Raw genomic sequence first — 17,620 nt, forward strand, 5'->3', positions numbered from 1 at the left:
GGCCTGAGTCCTGGAGGATGTACAGTCCTGTTTGTGGTGGTACATGTCAGGGAAGTACACGTAAAGGAAAGAAAATTGATGGCAGTGATACTTCATCATTTGAAAAACTGGCCAGCTAAATCTGATAGTACTCAGTTTCCCTGTTGCAAGAGGTAGGATTTTTTTGAATCATTGAGAGTGGACACTGTATGCATAAGGCCCACCTGAGGAGACTGGAGGTGTTTGTGTTACAGGGGCACGTGTGCCAGCTCAGACCCGAAGCCTGGCTGGTCTGACCCTCTCTCTGACAGTGGGCAGAGCCTGATACCTGATAGGAAGGTGTAAGAGGCAGCAAATGCAGTACAATCTGATCCCATGTCCATCTCCTCTTGATCTGTAGTCAATGGAAGCTCTTTGAAATCCTTCCAACATTTTTGTTCTCATTTTTTGAGAGAAGTAAAAAATTGACTCATCTTCTAAGGCTGATGTTTTAGTGGAGCAAAGGGACATAAGCAGAAGGATACCTTTCTGCAGAATAATGTAAACATTGGGGTGTGAGTATCAAATAGATCAGCCAGAAAGGAAGAAGTGTTAATAATTGAAGACAAAATGAGAGAATGGAAAGGAAAGTTTAAAAAAAGAACAAGTAAGCAAGTAGCCTGTCACTGCACCATCTCACTTAAAGTCAGGGAAAACTTTAGGATCTGCTCTGGCAGAATTAAGAGAAAGAAAATATATCTGTAAATGTATTTGAGATTCAAGAAAACATTTGTGTTAAAAATCACATGTAGGAAGTGCATTGAGATAAGATCTGTCTGAGGGATGGATTAGTATTAGAGAACAAATTGGAGCTACTGCACTGAAAATTCCACCTTCTAATTAGATAATCAATGAAAACATTATACACGTGCAACATGTTAGAGGGAGGTGTCTTGTGGAAAATGGATATTTTGAACATGTTTTTCTTCAAGGGAGACAAAACTAAGGTGTGTGATATAGTTTCTTTGGTCAGGGGTGCCTTAGTTTTGGCATCAGGTCACCATTCTGAGTGGGTACACACCCCGTCCTTGTGTGTCTTGCTTGCTTTCTGTCACATCTCAGGCACCTCTCTGAAAAGGTGGGAGCTTTTCCTTTCCCAAGGCAAGTTCCATTCCTGGGGAGGAAAGGGAAAGGGGACTTTTCCCCAGCTCCATGGCCCTGGCAGAACAGGGAGAAAGCTGTGCTTGAAATCCCAGGCTGTGTCTGAGAAGAAGAATGAGGAGAAACAATGCTGAGAACTCTTATGATCTCAGCTGCAGTAATGTGCAGTAATTGTGAGCTGTCCCTAGAGACCCTGTAGGAGCAAACAAGTTGCTTTGAAAAATGCCGTGTAAGGAAAAGTCTCCCTGCCCATGGCAGGGGTTTGGAATAGTCAATCTTGAAAGGTCCCATCCAACCCAAACCATTCCATGACTCTGTGAACATCTAGCAATGGGCATGGTCCAGCCCTTGCCCTTCTGGCTTCCACCTCTCTGCCCTCCCACAGAGTTTCCTGGAGGGTAGAAGACATACAACTGTGTGACAGAAGGGAAGTGGAACAGGGAGTTTATGACTTATTATGGCCCTAAATTCTGCAGTATTTGAGGATTCAGTCTATGCATTGTGGAATGAGGAAATATGTGTAATAGCTTGAGAAAAAGAGGGAGAACCACAAAGTCTGGATTCCCTCTGTCCTAGACCTGGTACCAATCTCTTATGAGTAAATTAGCAAATACAAATTATACTGTGAGTGTGTGGGTGGGGTTCAGTTACTTCATCTCATCTCTGAAACAGAATGAGAGTCACCTTCAGTGGTGGTTTGGAAACTTCCTGTTGTAAGGAAGTTCTGACACCTCATGCTAGAATGTTTGGGGAGTGTGATATATAACCTTGTCTCTAAAATACAGGTAAGGATTTGTTACAAAGGGAAGAATTTTATAGGATTTCGGCAATGGTAAAAGGCTTGTTTAGGGATGGTTCCTGGAAACTTAAGGTGAAGAGCAGGAAAAAAATACTGACTAAGTTACTCCTTTTGCCTGCTGATGCCTGTGGTCTGTGCTTGTGGGACACAGGCTGCATTTTGACATGCATTTCCTGCGTCAGTGTTGCCTGAGTCTGTGCCCCAGTGGTAGTGGTGCAGATTTCCTAATGGCTTTCAGGATGGTATCTTTGTAGTATATGCTTGGTAAGTCTGGGCAAACAAAATTTGCTCCTGACTGGGTGATGCTTCCAGACACTGTTCATCTAGGGAGAAATGCAGAGGTGAATGACAGAGTCCTAAGAGGACATGTCAGTTTGACAGCTCCAAAGAAAATTCAAGGGAAGAATAATAGTACTTTGAATCTCTAGGCATAATTCCAACATTCACCAATTTCATCCTCTGCAAAATGCCTAGTAATAATTTGTCATTTATAGATTAGGCACAAACTCCTTACAACCTATTTCATTACTCTAATGAATTTACTGAACAAACTGAGGATGAGAGCTGGGTGATGTATGACTCTATAATGTATCTATGAAAATATGTTGTTTTGTTCTATTAAATACCATTCAGTAGGTTTCTATTTAAATATTGTATATAACTGTACCCAAGTTGCCTGATGCCCTTGCTTCGGAAATACAAACATGTGCTTCATTTCAATGCTGCTGTCTTCCATTTTGACGCAGTTTGTGATGTAAACAAGCATTCCTCGTGCATTATTTGCCGTTCTCTTGTTTCTGCCTGTTTTGCTTCCCATCACTAGGTGGCAATAGCTGAACAGCCACTTACAAACAGGAGACAAGACAAAATGGTGCAGCAAAACTAATGAACCATAAACTAAGAAGGATTTCTATTACTTTATTTAGAGATTATCATATTAAATGAGATTTCCTTGATGAAATCTTATTTTGTGGAGTTCTTTCTGTCACTCTGTACTTTTAACTTGGATCATAGCAAGATGTTTGTTTTACCTTGTTAATACATGGGACACCATAGTATGTAATATTTGGTTGGTTTAGATACTACAATTTTGATCTTTGATTCAGCAGAGGACATTAGTTAAGCTAATATATGTGTTATGTCATATCTGCCACTCTCTGTAAATATTTCCCATACCTTAGGGTATCTATAATTGTGCTAGACACCTAAATTTAGGCACTGGAATACCATTGAGCTATGACCAGCATCCATCTGAAAGCTGGCACAGTCTTTCAAGAGCAGGGCAGAAAGAGGTTCCCAGAGGAGGGAATGCGAAATCATGAATGCAATGCAGCCTATCCCAGGACATGATGATATCCTGCTTGTTTTCCTCTGTTAGGTATGTTCTGCACTGGAATCAAATGAGTCTGGGAACCACTCTTTGTAGGGTTGCTTTATTTTGCCCAAGAGGACTAGGCTGTGTAAAAACCATGAAGACACTGATAAGCAGCCCTTACTTATTCCTGAGGTGAAGAACTCCAGACAGCCTAACTTTTATACAGACTGTACTTGTGTGAATCCAATCTGATTCCATGGAAATCAGAGACACAGATGTAATTCAACATACAGTATTATTTGGCTAAAAGGGCTTAGTATTTAAATCAAAATCAGAAGGAAAAGCTATAGGAAGCCATAGAACATTATAATCATAATCATAATAAAGCATGTTAAAGCCTTCAGAAGTTCAGTAGAGCTACTTTAGGCTTTGAGATGTGTCCATACCTCTGCTTAGAAGACAAAATTTGAATCTATATTTGCTTTGTTACTGTTGTCATCTACTCTTGGCTACTCTTTGCATTTAGCCTCAGATTCTGAGGAGTTAAGATTGCAAAATCCACATAGGCCTTTTCATACCAAGCTAAAATGAGCCCCAGAAGATTGTGCAAGACTGTGCTATATTCAAATCTCCATGTGCTTTTTTAAGGATTCCTGCAAGCATTGCTGAAAACACAGAGGACTAAACTGCCTGAATGACTGTAATAAACAGTAGTCACTAAAACTGTAAACAAAATTGGTACCTATGCTACTAAATATTAAGAATCTAAAAATCTAGTTTACAAAAGTAGTTACCCTAAGTATCATGTGTGTACAGTGAGGAGAAACAGGCTGCTTTGAGCAAATAATTGTGTTCTTTACTGAAACTCTCTGAACTATTGTGTCATGTTGAAGGCACTCACCTCCCAGTGTAGGCATCTGAGCTGGATGCCTCAAGATAGATATTGTGAATACCTCCAGCAGTATGTGGTTTTGTTATTCCTGTCCCTTTACTGAGTGAAAGCTTTGGAAGTCTATTTTTCAGATGTTTTGCAGTGACAATAGCTGCTCACAAGGACACATCTGACCATACTGGTGAACAGTGTCTCCCAGCTTCTTTTTCCCCAAAGTTGGGCATGGAAACTCCACAGCCTCAGATCTGTTCAGACTGAGAAGGGTACTAGCCAGGTAACCAGGGTTCCTGGATATTTATTTCCTCTGATCTCAGAAAACAGTGGGAGAACAGAAGGTGCTCAGTGCTCACAAATGTGGAGTGTGTGTTACACGTAGTTTAACAAACATTTAGTTTAAACATTGCTTATGGTAATCAGCAGGTAGTTCATCATGGCAGGCACATGAAAAGCCTTACATTTTGAATCTGTGGTTTCATATGGTGAAAAAAAAAGCAACTGGTTTTGTCAATTCCCATGTAGTCATGTCATAAAGAAGGAGCCCACTATACCTGTAAATGTGTAAGTCTGTAACAGCCCTCATCAGACAATTTACTTTCATGGACAGATTTCGTATGCTCATGCCTGCCTGTCTTTCACAGCCTGGAATATGTAATTAAATTGTAAATATTGCAAAGTCAACAAAAATGAAAGTGGAAGCTATGCAATTTCAAAATTTCTTAGTCTTGTGAGCCTACCAAAAATAAATTCAGAACACTAAATTAGAATGCTGATGTTTATGCCATTTCTGTGTTATTCCTGTTTTAGGAGTGTTTCCAAAATATGAGTAAAATCATTATATATGGAAGATGTCTTGCTTGCAGATTTAGACTGGCAAATATTTAAACGTAATTTAGCATTTAAGTTTTTAAAAAATATTTTATGACAAATGATAGAAATTAGTAAGATTTTAATTGATTATACTTTTAATTTTAAAGAAGCTGTTAAAAGTTAAATTCTGAGTCATTTATATTCTGGGTGATACTTTTGAAAGCAGAACCAATAATGGAGGAGTATCAAACCTGAAGTAAATATTAACAACTATCATTCTGTATGAACTCATTCATATGATGACAAAAATATAGACTCTAAGAGTGGTGGCATTTTTCCTTAATATACTGTCTCAATATATCCATTAAGCTTTTCAGTATTTTAGTACAGCATCATGCTGTCAGTGGGAACACACAATAGGTGGACACGTTCTTCAGAAAGACTAGTAAATGGTGAGAGCAGTAAGATTCTGCAATTATGTTGTGATGCAATGCTTAAAAAAAGACCTACATGAAATTGGATTACTTTGGCTCCATATCACTTTGGAGAAAGTCAGTAAAAGAGGTGCAGGGGATCTGATAGAGGCTGAATGTAGCTGTAGCCTTTTTAATGTTACTCCACAAGGAAGAGCAACTAGGCATTAGGTGGCACTTAAACATGCCAAATGCAAACTCTTCCTATGGTAGTTGAATCCAGGTGTCCTTGGATGCAGTAGCCCATTTATTTCTTCACCAAATGATCACAGAGTCAAGAAAAGATTGTTAGATTGGTTAGATTTGGTAACTGGTGAAAATCAAGTGGAAGGAGTGTTACTGGATCCTATTCATACAAGTTGACTCAAAATTAGCAAAGATAGATCTGCCAAACTGAAAATACAAACATGAGAAATAAAAAGGAGCTGGATAGTGACAGTTAAGAAAAGTGCCCATGTGGGATATCTGAAATTTCTTTTACTTGAAAGCACTGAAACCAACCAACCAACAAAACCTTGAACTTTTCATTCTGCTGGTGAGGGACACATGGGACCCACAGGAGCTTGCCATGGAGCTAACAGGTCACCCATGGAGGCTGGTATTCTCCTGACAGCAGCAGCACAGAAGATGAGCTGAGTAAGGTGAGGGAATAAAAAAGCAAATGGTTAAACATCCTTACTCCTTTACAACTTCAAAACAAGGACATTGATTTTAAAGAGTCCAGTGTCCAGTGAGGTTGAGAGATGGAGTGAGAACAAGATTTGACCACTAACTACATGAATACTTTTGCCTTTAGTTTTCATTTTCTCTTGTAGAAAAACAGAAGTAGGAGGAGTAAGACAAACAGAATAAAAAATCATTTGTGAGGTGTTAAAAAACCCCTCAAAGATCTTCAAATTCACATTACTAAAACCAGTTAACTTCCCATTTATTCACTCAATGAAGAGCAGCCATATGACGTTGCAGCTTGGGTAATAACATTTTTGTTGAGCATATCAAAAGAGAGATTCTGCCCTGTAAATATAAACCACAGATTTGTTGGGGGGAAAATTATCTGCATCAACAGAGAGGCTGCTTGATACTCAAGACGGAAAAAAAATTGGTGAGAGATTATATTTAAAGGTGTGGATTTAATTTAAAGTTGGATAAACTCTAATACGGATTTAGGAAATACAACTACTTGCAAATTAACCTCCTGTTTTTATTTTCAGCAAGAGAGTTGCAATGAAATTAATTTATCTGTCATCTCCAGAAAAGCATGTGATATAGCACCACAGGAGAAATTATTACTTAAATCCTTGAATTAATGTAGTATTTGTGAGGGTGAATAAGGACTTCCAAACCTACTTGGCATTGTGTCTGATGAAAAATCAATTAGTGGGATGGTGGAAAGTCATTGGTCTCCTAGATTTTGGAACTTCCCTTATTTGGTGTTAAATTTAACTTTAATTGTAAAAGGCTGGATTGTGCTGGCTAAAACAGGATGGCACAAAGAGGAGGCTTTGTCAGTGGGGGGTAGGAAAGAAGGTACAAATGGGACAGCAAGGTCTCAATATAAACTGGGGATGCAGAGTGACAGCAATGGGATGATAATTAGCAGTATAGAGGAAGAGCTGATCAGCTTTCATTGACATGGCTGGTGAGGTCAAACTTGAGATACTCTGAACACTTCTGGTTGTTCATGTCCATGAAAGGGTGTAAACAGGTTTTGAGTGAAGTTCATTTAGAAACTGAAAGAACGTTTACAAAGTGAGTTTAAACAACAGCCTGTCATTAGTGAGGACACAAAACCTTATCTCTAGATGAGGTATGTTTGCAGAAGACATTTAGCATATTTTCAGTGAGAACCACAAGGGCTTGGTCTCAGTGACCCTTGTGTTCCTCAGCTTCCAATCCAAACATCAAATATTCCACATACTGAAACCAAAAGTGATGTGCAAATATAATCGCTGACAAAGGTTTTAGAAGAATGAGCAGCAGACAAGCTCTATTTTGTCTCAGATACTATAATTATGAAATGCTGCAGGATATTTATTTCACTAAGTGAGAAAAATAAGTACTGTTATTCCCAGGAAATAATATCTGGAAGGGTGATACCAAGAATATGTGAAACAAAAAGTACTTTGGAAACTGATTCTTATTTTTCTTCATTACCATTAAAATATGCATAGTGATGTAGTGTGATTATATGAAATAAAACCTTAGGAATATGGAAATTGTACCTAGCAATTAAGTATTTTGTAGAAAATACAGAGAGATTAAAAAGCAGTGAATTGCTTCTGCCTCATTTTTCTTATGTGAATTCAGTTCCTTTTTAGAAACCATTATTCAATATAAAAATGATATCAAACTGAGTTTTCTGTGGCTCTTTCAGAGGTGAATACAAAGCAGTGAGCTCTCTGGCTTATTTGGCGTTATGAATCCAGCTTGCTGTCTCTCATCTTTGTTAAGGGAGGGAGGAGGGGAGGCGGAAAAAGTGTCAAGAAAAAAATGACAGCACGTTTTTCTGTAGCAGTGAAAGGAAAGCAGAAGCAGCCAGTCTGCATGCCGTGGGTTCAGTGCTCTGGAAGTGCTTCTCTTGTGCAACTGGGCTGAGGGAGAGCCTTTTTTCCTTCCCAGCGTCACTGCAATCAGATCTATGGGTGCAGCTCCGCTTTGCTGCAGCGTGATGCAGTTGTGTGTAGTTCAGCGGGCTCCTCTTGGAAGCAGGCGGAAGGAGAGCAGCTGACCAGAGCAGGCAGAGGATGTTCATTAGAGGCTGCTTTCTTTCCCCCTGAAGCTGAGCAGTACGTGTGAGATCCCTGCAGCTGCAGAAGAGACGCCTTCGGTGGGGCTTCCAGTTGCCCCTGGGTTTGCGAGAGGAGGTGCACAGGCTGGGGCTGAGAGGCTCTGATGGGAAAGCAGCCTCAGACAGGCAGGCTGCACGCTGTCAGCAGCGCGGCTCCGACACCCTTCGGGAAGCCGCTCTAACCGTGCCTGTGGAACAAGTGCTCTGCTGCTGCTGCCGGTGCCTTCGCCGACCAGAGGAAATCTGCCCGGTTGTGGAATGGAATAAATGAAAATACTGAGTGCTGAGGGGGCGAGGGAATTAAATACTCTTCAGCTAGAATTAAGAACAAGCCCCGAAGGAAGAGCAAAGGACAAAAATCTCATGGTGTGTTGTTGTTGAGGCTTTTTCTATTTTTTTTTTTAATGAGCTTACCTACCATGAACGGAAGAAGTGGATCTGCGGAGACTTCATTTCCTCCTCTGACCCCTCGTTTACATCACTGACTGGTGACAGTCACATCTACATACATAGTACCTGCCACTTCAGCTGCTCAGAATTATAGAAGCCTCTTTGTATGCAGCAGACATGGCTAGCCAGCAGGATTCAGGCTTCTTTGAAATCAGTATCAAATATTTACTGAAATCCTGGAGCAATAGTGAGTAGCAGAAGAGTAATCTTTTCATATTATGCGTTGCTTGGTAAATAGCTAGGGCAACCTGAAGGATAGAATTTTACCTTTCTGTATGTTTGTGTTGTGTAAACCAAGTAATTCTTGCTTTTTTCAGCTCTAAAAATCAAAATGTCAGAGATTTAAGTAGGTTTCATTAACTGTAAGGACTGTAATGAGATTATAGTAGATTTTACTTGATTGAATTCTGAAGTTAGGCTGCTTTCTGGGTCTAACAGTACATTGCAGGGAGTGCATTCCAAACAACATTTCCTGCCTACATGTTTGTTTTATTTGTTCAGACTTCATCTAAATATTTTTTTAAATGATGTTTAATCACAAGGGTGTGGCATTGCTCAGAAGTTGGTTTTTATTAATTGTGCACTGAGGACAAAATATAATTATTCTACTAAAGATCTGAAAGTCATTTTGATGTGACAGGAAGCAAAACATCAATTGCTTATAGCTGCACTTCCCACCCTCTATGCTTAATTTGAGAATCTTGTGCAATATTTCTAGCCAGAAAGAATCCATCTGTTTATCTGATCCAGGCTGGGTTTTGCAGAATGTAAACAAATAGCATTTTAGTCTGCCTTAGTCTTTTTAGTACTGCTGTTCCTGATTTCCATTGCTTTTTTAATCAATTACACTATAGATGATTTAGCAATATTACGTAATGAAGATGTCTGAATAAAATTTAGTGCTTGCAAATATATTCAGATGAGGTAAGGTGATGAGATAACACTGGCAAAAATTTGCTTTTTAAGTTAAAGTACATGAAGAGTATATTCCTCCTCTATATAAGCTTTTATTAACAGTGCTAAATCTCCATATTTAACTGGTTTTAAAAGATAGAACACAATGTCTCTGGAAAAATCCAGCGTGGCTACATGTGAAATAAGGTTCTGATCATCCTGCTATCTATAATTTAAAAATGTCTGCATAAAAGTCTAGCATTTAAAAATTCTGTGGTATAAAAGAATTGCAAGATCTGCTCAATGCAAGGAGAGTACCTTATACCTGCAAAGAAATAAACAAAATACTATGTTAGATGTGTGACATGCAAGTCTTGTATTCATTAAATGATATCCATAGAAACTGTATTTTTCCAGGTCATTTGTAACCTCAGTAACACTGTAGTGCTTGTTTGAATCTGTTTTTCTACCACAAGTGTGAAGCCACCAGGGAATAATAGTATTACCTAAACAGCATTGCTTATCTGCCCTCCTACAAAAATATTTAGTGCATATTCATTGAAATGAGTGATCCCACAAGGACTAGGAGAGAATTTTATTATTCAGTTACCTTCTTGGACTAATATTAATCTAATACTGAGAACATAAGTGTGTATTGTGACAGCACATATTTTATAACAAGCTAGGCACAGCTTATGAAAGAAGAAAAACAAGGCAGTTTATGGTGCAGAAATCAAATCAGTTATGGCATTAATTTTGTAATAGCCTACTGTAACTTGAAGCAAAACCAGCACTTAAGAATATAAAACCAACTACATTATAGAATTAAAGCGTTGTTTTTTTCTTTTTCCTTTATCTTGAAGTACACACTAAGTATTTCAATATAGAAAAGGTATTTCTAGTCTGAAATTAGAAGTCCCTAAGTTCTAGTTTAGGGAAATGGAAACAGTATATGAATAATAGATATTTCTGACATTCTTTTAGTGAATAAACACCCCTTCTACTGTATCTGAAGAAACAGTAGGAGGAAATAGAGTAAATGAACCCAGGTTGCCTTAAACTTGTTGTCAATTGGAGGGGTTTTTTTGCTTTTGTACTGGAAGGGTATGTTCATAAATCTGAATGTGTCCTTTCTAGCTGAAAAACAAACTATTTGATAAGAAGACAGTAGGGAGTTAAAAAAAAAAAACCTAGGGCTTTCTTCAGCTCTGCTATGTGATGGGTGGAGCAGAGGAAAACACTTCCCTTGCTTGAGAAACTGCTGGGAAGCCTGCACATGCATGCATGGGAGCATGTTTTTCTGAGAATAGGTGCTGTGTCTGCACACCCAAGAGCAGAAGTAAGCCATGAATTATGATGTGCCATTTACATAGCAGCCAGAGGTCTAACATACAGTTTAAAAAAAAATAACTTTGGTTCCTACAGTGTATATTTTGCTGCAGTGTTAACAGTGCAGAGGTGCTGTCCATGTATGTTTCTGCAAACTGGCACTTCGAAACATCAGTTTAAACAGCATTTATCCTTCCCAGGCTTTTTAGTCCCACCAAAACCAGATCTTTCTATTGATTTGTATTTTGGCTTACACAGAACATTAGCATTTTCTAGCAGATTGCCATCCATGTCTGTTGCCAATACCATGAAATATACTCAGTTATTCTACTTGGAATGACACTTTCCCCTGAGTTTGCTATCTAAGGAGTTTAACAAACTAGCCCTCTTGACATGCCAGGCAGGATTTCAGTTCAGTGTCATACAGCACTCGCTGAGGTGTTCACCAAGCATGCTGCTTGCATTTGCATGTTCATCACCCAGCTGAGGAGGCAGGTAATTTATGGACCATGGGGTTAATTCACTTTAACTGTTGCAGTCAGGATGGCACAGTGTGATACAGTCTCTAGGGTGTTCTCAGAGAGCCTGCACCCTTCTTCCTGGGGGATAAAAAAAGCTAAGTCACAGTCTGGCCTTCAAGCCATCCCATCAAACTGAGAGATCTCAAAATACTGCTTTGTGCAGTTCTCAAGACAGACTTTTGCTCTGCATGTGTCCATAAGGTACTGTGCGTGTCGTGCTGTCTGGAAAATATTCCTGCATTGTGTTGGAGATGGAATCAGAACAGGGGGTTCTCTGGTTGGAAAATAAGAATAATCTAAGGGGCCTTTTTACCCATCTCATGTGTTCTTATATTTTCTTAAATATTTGAGTGTTTTTCATCAGTGCTGCATTAGTCAACAACTGCATTAATCATTTGCATTACTTGTTTTTTGAAAGTATTGCTAAAATAGCTATGTCTGCACAAGATGAGTGGTACTTACTTGGCCCACTGAGGTCAATAAGCTGACAAGAATAAAATAGGGCTTACCAAAACTAGAACAATCAAGAGTCTTCCTCAGATTTGTTGTGGAAATAGTGCAAAATGCATTTTATAAATAAACATTTGTAATTTATTCAAGGCATAATACATTAATACAAATGTTAGGAATTTGAAACCTGATCTTTCCTTTTTTTTTTTCTTTTTTAATGAATAAGATAGATTTATTCTGAATTTAATTTCCAAATGTCTTTTTGAAAGTTACAGTTTAAAAAAAAATCTGAACAGAAATTTAGAAATCTAGCTTCAAGAACCTAAAGTACCATCATTATAAACTGCAGAAAAATCTATAATAAATTCTGCCTTTTGCAGTTCCTAGATCTGATCAGCAATTAAGTTTATTGGAGGAAAGTATTCTGTAGAAGGATCTAAATGGCACAGGTAGATGGCTCACTCGTGCTCTCACAAGCCAGCTCCTGTGTGGGCTTGTAGAAGCTGCATTTCTTTGTCTCACAGTTACTAGAGATAGGTTTTAAGGTTTCTTTCCGTGTAACAAAGTGAAATTGCATATTCTGCATTGGGAATATTATATTTGGCACTTCTCATAGAACAGAGTTATCTGCATGGCCTGATTTTGAGGATTGCAATGCTTGTTTATCTACCTTTGAATAGAAAGGGGGTTTTCTACAGACTTGTGTTCAATGCAGACTCAGCATAAGGACTTTCTAGTATCAGGACTTCAGGTCTCTTTTCCACGGCCAGACTTCTTTGCCTTCTTCCACAGTAGCCAACATCCACATCAAAATCCTCATGCCATCATCCTCTTCCCCTCTGTGCTGTCCAGATCCCTCTGCTCAGTCCTCCTACTGCACCGTGTGCTCCTTCTCTGTGCCCTGTGTGCCCAGTCCCGTGGCAGCTGTCAAAAGCTGCTGCTTCTTTACAAGTGCTGGTAACATCAGGTACAGCCCAGGCCTGGGACACCCAGACACCCACGTCAGCTCACATCCCACAGTGCTCCCAGCAGGATCTCTGGCTCCTCCACAGCTTGCTGGTCACACACCGAGCTGAACACAGGGCTGGCATCCAAACAGGTTCTGTGGTCAAAAGAGCATCAGGCAGCAGAGACTTCCCAGTGGCTGATGTGAAACCTGGGGCGTTGCTAACTGCTATGTGGTCAGCCATGTTCTGTCCTTCTCTTAAGATATGTTCCTACCATGTCAGGAAAAGAAATTAGTAAGGAACGTTTCATTAAATGAATGTAATGCACAAGGCTGGTAAAACACAGCCTTTTTTTACAAGAATGTTCGTGTAGTCCTGTGTCAAAGAGCAAGAGAAAAGAGAAAGCCACAGACACTTTCTTAACTGAAAGTCTTTGTTATGTCCAAGTCTGTGATGCATTTGTTTGATCCTCTAGTAAGATTTTAATGTGCATAAGTGTGATAACAGCTATTTTGGTAGGTTCCCTTTTCTACCGTCAAACACAGCCTGTTTAAGGCTGAATACTCTGAGTACACCATGCTATTAGACTTAGAGATTTATAGCAAGATACCAATCAAGGGAAGAGGCTCCTTCCTGTTTTCTACTGCCCACTTAGGCGAACACATTCACTGAACAAGGAGAACCTTCTCCCCTCTCTTACTCTGGCATCCGTACTCTTGCAGGCCCAAATAACCTGATTCCAGAAGCTGATGTGCTGCAGGCTCACCCTGCATGGAGAGCAGCAGTTCTTGCCTGAAGCAGCTGGGGAAGGGACAGGGCCAGTGGCTGCAGTGAGCAGATGGAGAAGCTGGGACCCTTGTGTCCTGCTGGCTGCTGAGGTGTCACCCTGACTCACCTGCAGAGAGCTGGCCCTTGCACTGCCGCTGCCTCTGGGGAGCCCTGGGCACGAAGGTTTAGCATCTGCTGTGTCTTGGCAGCTGAGTCTGCCTGGGAAAAGGGATGCCACTAATTCAAGCTGTTGTGCTAGGTGAAGGGGATTGATTGCTCTGTCCATTGGACCTGAAGGGAGGGTGCATAGTGGATTCTTCAGCTCTAAGTAGTCTGTCACTGTCAGCAGTGAAGTATCTTGCTTGATAATGGTGACTGTTATTGCCCAGGAACTGTCTTTGTATTTGGTTTGATCCAAAGGGAAAGGCAGCAAACCACAATGTTTAGGCTCTTCGTGTTCTGACCCATTTTAGAACTTGCATTTTGACATGGGTCTTCTCAGAAGTAAGGGAAAGTGAAAGTTTTACTACTTTGGAAACATGAGAACTCTTTTAAAAAAGATTTTTTTTTATTTTGATGTTTGCTACTCCATTGAGGACATTCCAGAAGCCTTTCTACCATACTTGGAGGGAAAAAAGGATGAGAAAATCATAAACAGTTTATTGCAAGATTCAGTTGATTTGGATCTGGAGTTGATTTGTAGAATGAGTAGAATGAGTTTCCTTGTCATTAAAAAGTTTGAATTACTGCAGTAAAAATCTACAAATGCTTTGACTGCAATATAGTGCATAAGTTTTTCTGGTAAAACTTCAAAACATCAAAATATTAGATGACCTGGAAACTAGGCTTTGTTAGTTACTGGTAGATATTCCATGAAGGCTCAAATTATTTTACTTGTGGTGAAAACAAAACTATTCTGTTATACTGTATTCACTATGAGTGATTCATTTGTGATATCCTTGTTGTCAAAATACCAGCATCTTGGTTTTTTCTAGTATTGCTAGTTATTATTCAAAAGGATCAGGGAAAGAACTAACAATTCTTATGTTTCCTCCATTCATATAACATACCATTGAATAAGCTGTGGTAGCTTTTATTTTTATTTGTCTATATAAATATAAAAAATATAATTATGAAAAATGGAGTATATATAGGTATAAGGAAAGTGATAAACAGGATACCTTAGGAGTATAAAACGTACAATGTTGTTTAAAATTTAGTACTGGTGAATATAAGTTATTATATTAATATGTTATATTAAATTGCTGCTTATCAATCCTTTTCTATTTTCTCCACTTTTGATACGCTCATTGCATTAATAGCTTAACTCTTTTCTGTGCATTGACTTGAAATAAGTAGGAAGCAGGCTCTACACCTACAGTGGAGAATTACAGTGGCACATGCTTGTCCAGCTTTATTTTCTGTTTTCATTCCTAAGTTTCTAAACAGTCAGAAACTACAGACCCTTTGCTGTGAGTTGGTAGCCCTAGAGACTGAATTCCTGAGGGTGTTGAAACCATGAATGGCACATATGGCATTGCGGTAGCTGTGACTGGGAGGGGCAGTCTCATCCCAGTGTCTTACTCCTGTCACCATGCTCCTACCCCTTCTCTGCCACCCTCATTACCCACAGAGTTAGTATCCTGAAAGCTAAACTTTCTAAAATGGTGTAGATGCTGGTGTCAGCATGAGAAGGGGTATGAGGGTACACTACTAGGAGTGGGAGGCAGTTTTGGCTGATTCCTGCTATTAAGCTGCTGGAACTGTATGGTAAATCATATTTACTTTAAATGGTGACTCCTGTACCTATGCCTGCTTATAAATAATAGCTCCTTCTCCAGGAAGGAGACAAATCTAGCTTTTGCATCCCTGTTTTCAGAGCATCAACAGTGAAGTTGTTGCCATTGTTTCCATGATAAATTTGGAGTGCAGAATAATTTCACAGAGATAAGTAGCTGAGTTATTTGTAAGTCAGTAATTTTTCAGTCACTGCAGTTACCTAAACTAGATTAGAATCAATTGTTCACGGAAATAAAATTGCTTCTCCTCAAATTTTCTTTCTTCTGAATCCTTTGTCTATTGCGTCTAGCTAAAAGGAATAATAAACATAATGTTCAAACTTGGAAATAGCTCTGTCAGGAAGATATTTTAAGTTCTTGAATGGTTTATATTTTTAAGAATGCAAATAGAAGGATATTCACTAGTTTGACAAAGCAGTAGAAAACATCTGCTGACTGGCTCATCATCCTGCTGACAGCTGGAAACTATGGGTACCAATGGAGAGGGGATTATGACCCATAGTTCAGTTAGGTGACAGTGAACAGGGGTGGAAAGCAAAGGATGCAGGGCAAAGGGAATAAGAGAAACATATTAAACTGTAGAACAGGGTGGAGAGACAGTCTTTTATATGTTGTATGCATACCTTAAATGTATGTATACAAATAAATGCCTTCTGGAAAACACTGAGGAAAAAGTCAAGTGCTACATGCAGTCACAAGTTACAATGTCACAGCAGCAGCAAGCTGGGTGTTACAGCTCACACTGTTGGAATGCCGTGATGGATGGATCCTTAGAAGCTCTTGAGGACCTGCATGGAAATAGGGAGTGGAAGTTGCTGCCTTTGTGAAGGAACCCCTTACGGATCTGGAGCTCTTCTGTGGGATGGAAGTGTGCTGGATGTGTGACAGTGTGCTGGAGAGTTTGTGGATCAGGATTAGAACAGATGACTTGGAGTGTTACAGGGTGATGGTGGGAATATGTTACAGGGCGTTGATCAGGGTGAGGAAGTGTAGAAACAACTTTGAACAACTTGAGGAAGTTAATGAATTGTTGATGTTGGTTCACATGAGAGACTTGAACTTCCTGATGTCTGCTGCAAGTGCAAAATAGTAGGTTGCAAGCAGTCATGATTTCTTGAAAGTGTTGGAAGTAACTTTTTGAATTGCAATATACCAAATGGGTGAAGTGCAACTGGGTCTGTTACCCATTAACATGGAAGACATGACTGGAGATCCAAATCCTGAGGAGAGTAGGGAAAGGGTGGCTGTGTAGAGACCCTGGACTTAAGGAGAGTAGATTTCAGTTTTTGAGATTTCAGAATCTATAGTGGGGATCTCATGAAGGACAGCTCTAAAAGGCAAAGACACTTAGGAAAGCTGACAGGTCTTTGAGGTCAGCATCTTCCAAGAACAAGAATGGATGCTTAAGGAAGCAAGCAGGAGTATGAGGCGACTGGCTTGGCTTATCAGGGACCTCTTGGCTGAGCTCCACTCTGAAAAAGGTGATATATCTGAGGCAGAAGTGTGATTTGGCTGCAAAGAAGGAATTTATAGATATTGCCTGAGCATGCAGGGACAGTGCTTAGAAATTCAAAATGCAACTGGAGGTGGGCTTTGCAAGGAATATCAAAGTCAAGAAGGAGAGTTACTCTTGCTTCCTTAGTGGTAAAAGGCTGAACAAGGGCAATGTGGACCCATCACTGAATGAGGCAGGGAATTTAGTGATAGTGGATCGAAGTACTGAGCAACACTTCTGCCTCTTTCTTCAGCAAGATGGTCTCTCTGGCCTCTGTCTGCCAGGTTCTGGAGTTCCCCTTGATATGGCACATCTCAAAGGGAGGAATGTGGACCTCATTCAAGGTCAGAGTTCAGAAGCCCAGACTCTCTTCTTCATAGGAACTACAGAGAAGCCTGGCAATTCCTTACATATTTATGGTCTTCTATATATTGCCAATTATAGTCACATTCAAAACTGAGGGATGGAGAGCTTTACTTTTCACAGCAGACAGCAGAGCTTGCTAAAACAAGCCACTGAATCAAACACATCTGAGAAACACTGACTTCTTAATTTGCTCTCAGCCAAGTAGCAGTAGTCTCACGTATTTGCTGAATCCACTTGCTTCCTTATCTGTGTGAGAGATCTCAAATACACAGACACTCCCCAAAATATTGATGTTTGTGCATAATATAAGGTCTGACACGACTGGTATTAGAGGTGCCTAAGAGATTCATCTTTGTCATGTCTCAGAAGAGAGATTTTGGGGCTTTTTCAGGACACTAGTTTGAAGAG

At 39.7% G+C, this 17,620-nt stretch overlaps 1 protein-coding gene across 6 annotated transcripts in view; it reads left to right on the forward strand.

Moving 5' to 3' along the window:
- FRY (FRY microtubule binding protein) overlaps window positions 1-17,620 on the forward strand; it is a 225,272-nt gene that overhangs the window by 57,610 nt on the left and 150,042 nt on the right. For 2 of the 6 annotated variants that reach the window (XM_054272255.1, XM_054272256.1), the window contains exon 1: window positions 8,404-8,830. The exons of 3 other annotated variants lie outside the window; for them this stretch is intronic. In XM_054272255.1, the coding sequence (XP_054128230.1) occupies window positions 8,761-8,830 (70 nt within the window). In that variant the 5' untranslated portion in view covers window positions 8,404-8,760. Of the gene's footprint in view, window positions 1-8,403; window positions 8,831-17,620 lie in introns of those variants that run through there. One more of the 6 variants, XM_054272260.1, reaches the window with a different exon arrangement.

This window comes from Melozone crissalis, unplaced genomic scaffold, assembly GCF_028551555.1.
Source record: "Melozone crissalis strain CALT ecotype California unplaced genomic scaffold, PUWL_Pcris_2 ptg000013l_1, whole genome shotgun sequence".
Taxonomy (NCBI): Eukaryota; Metazoa; Chordata; class Aves; order Passeriformes; family Passerellidae; genus Melozone; species Melozone crissalis.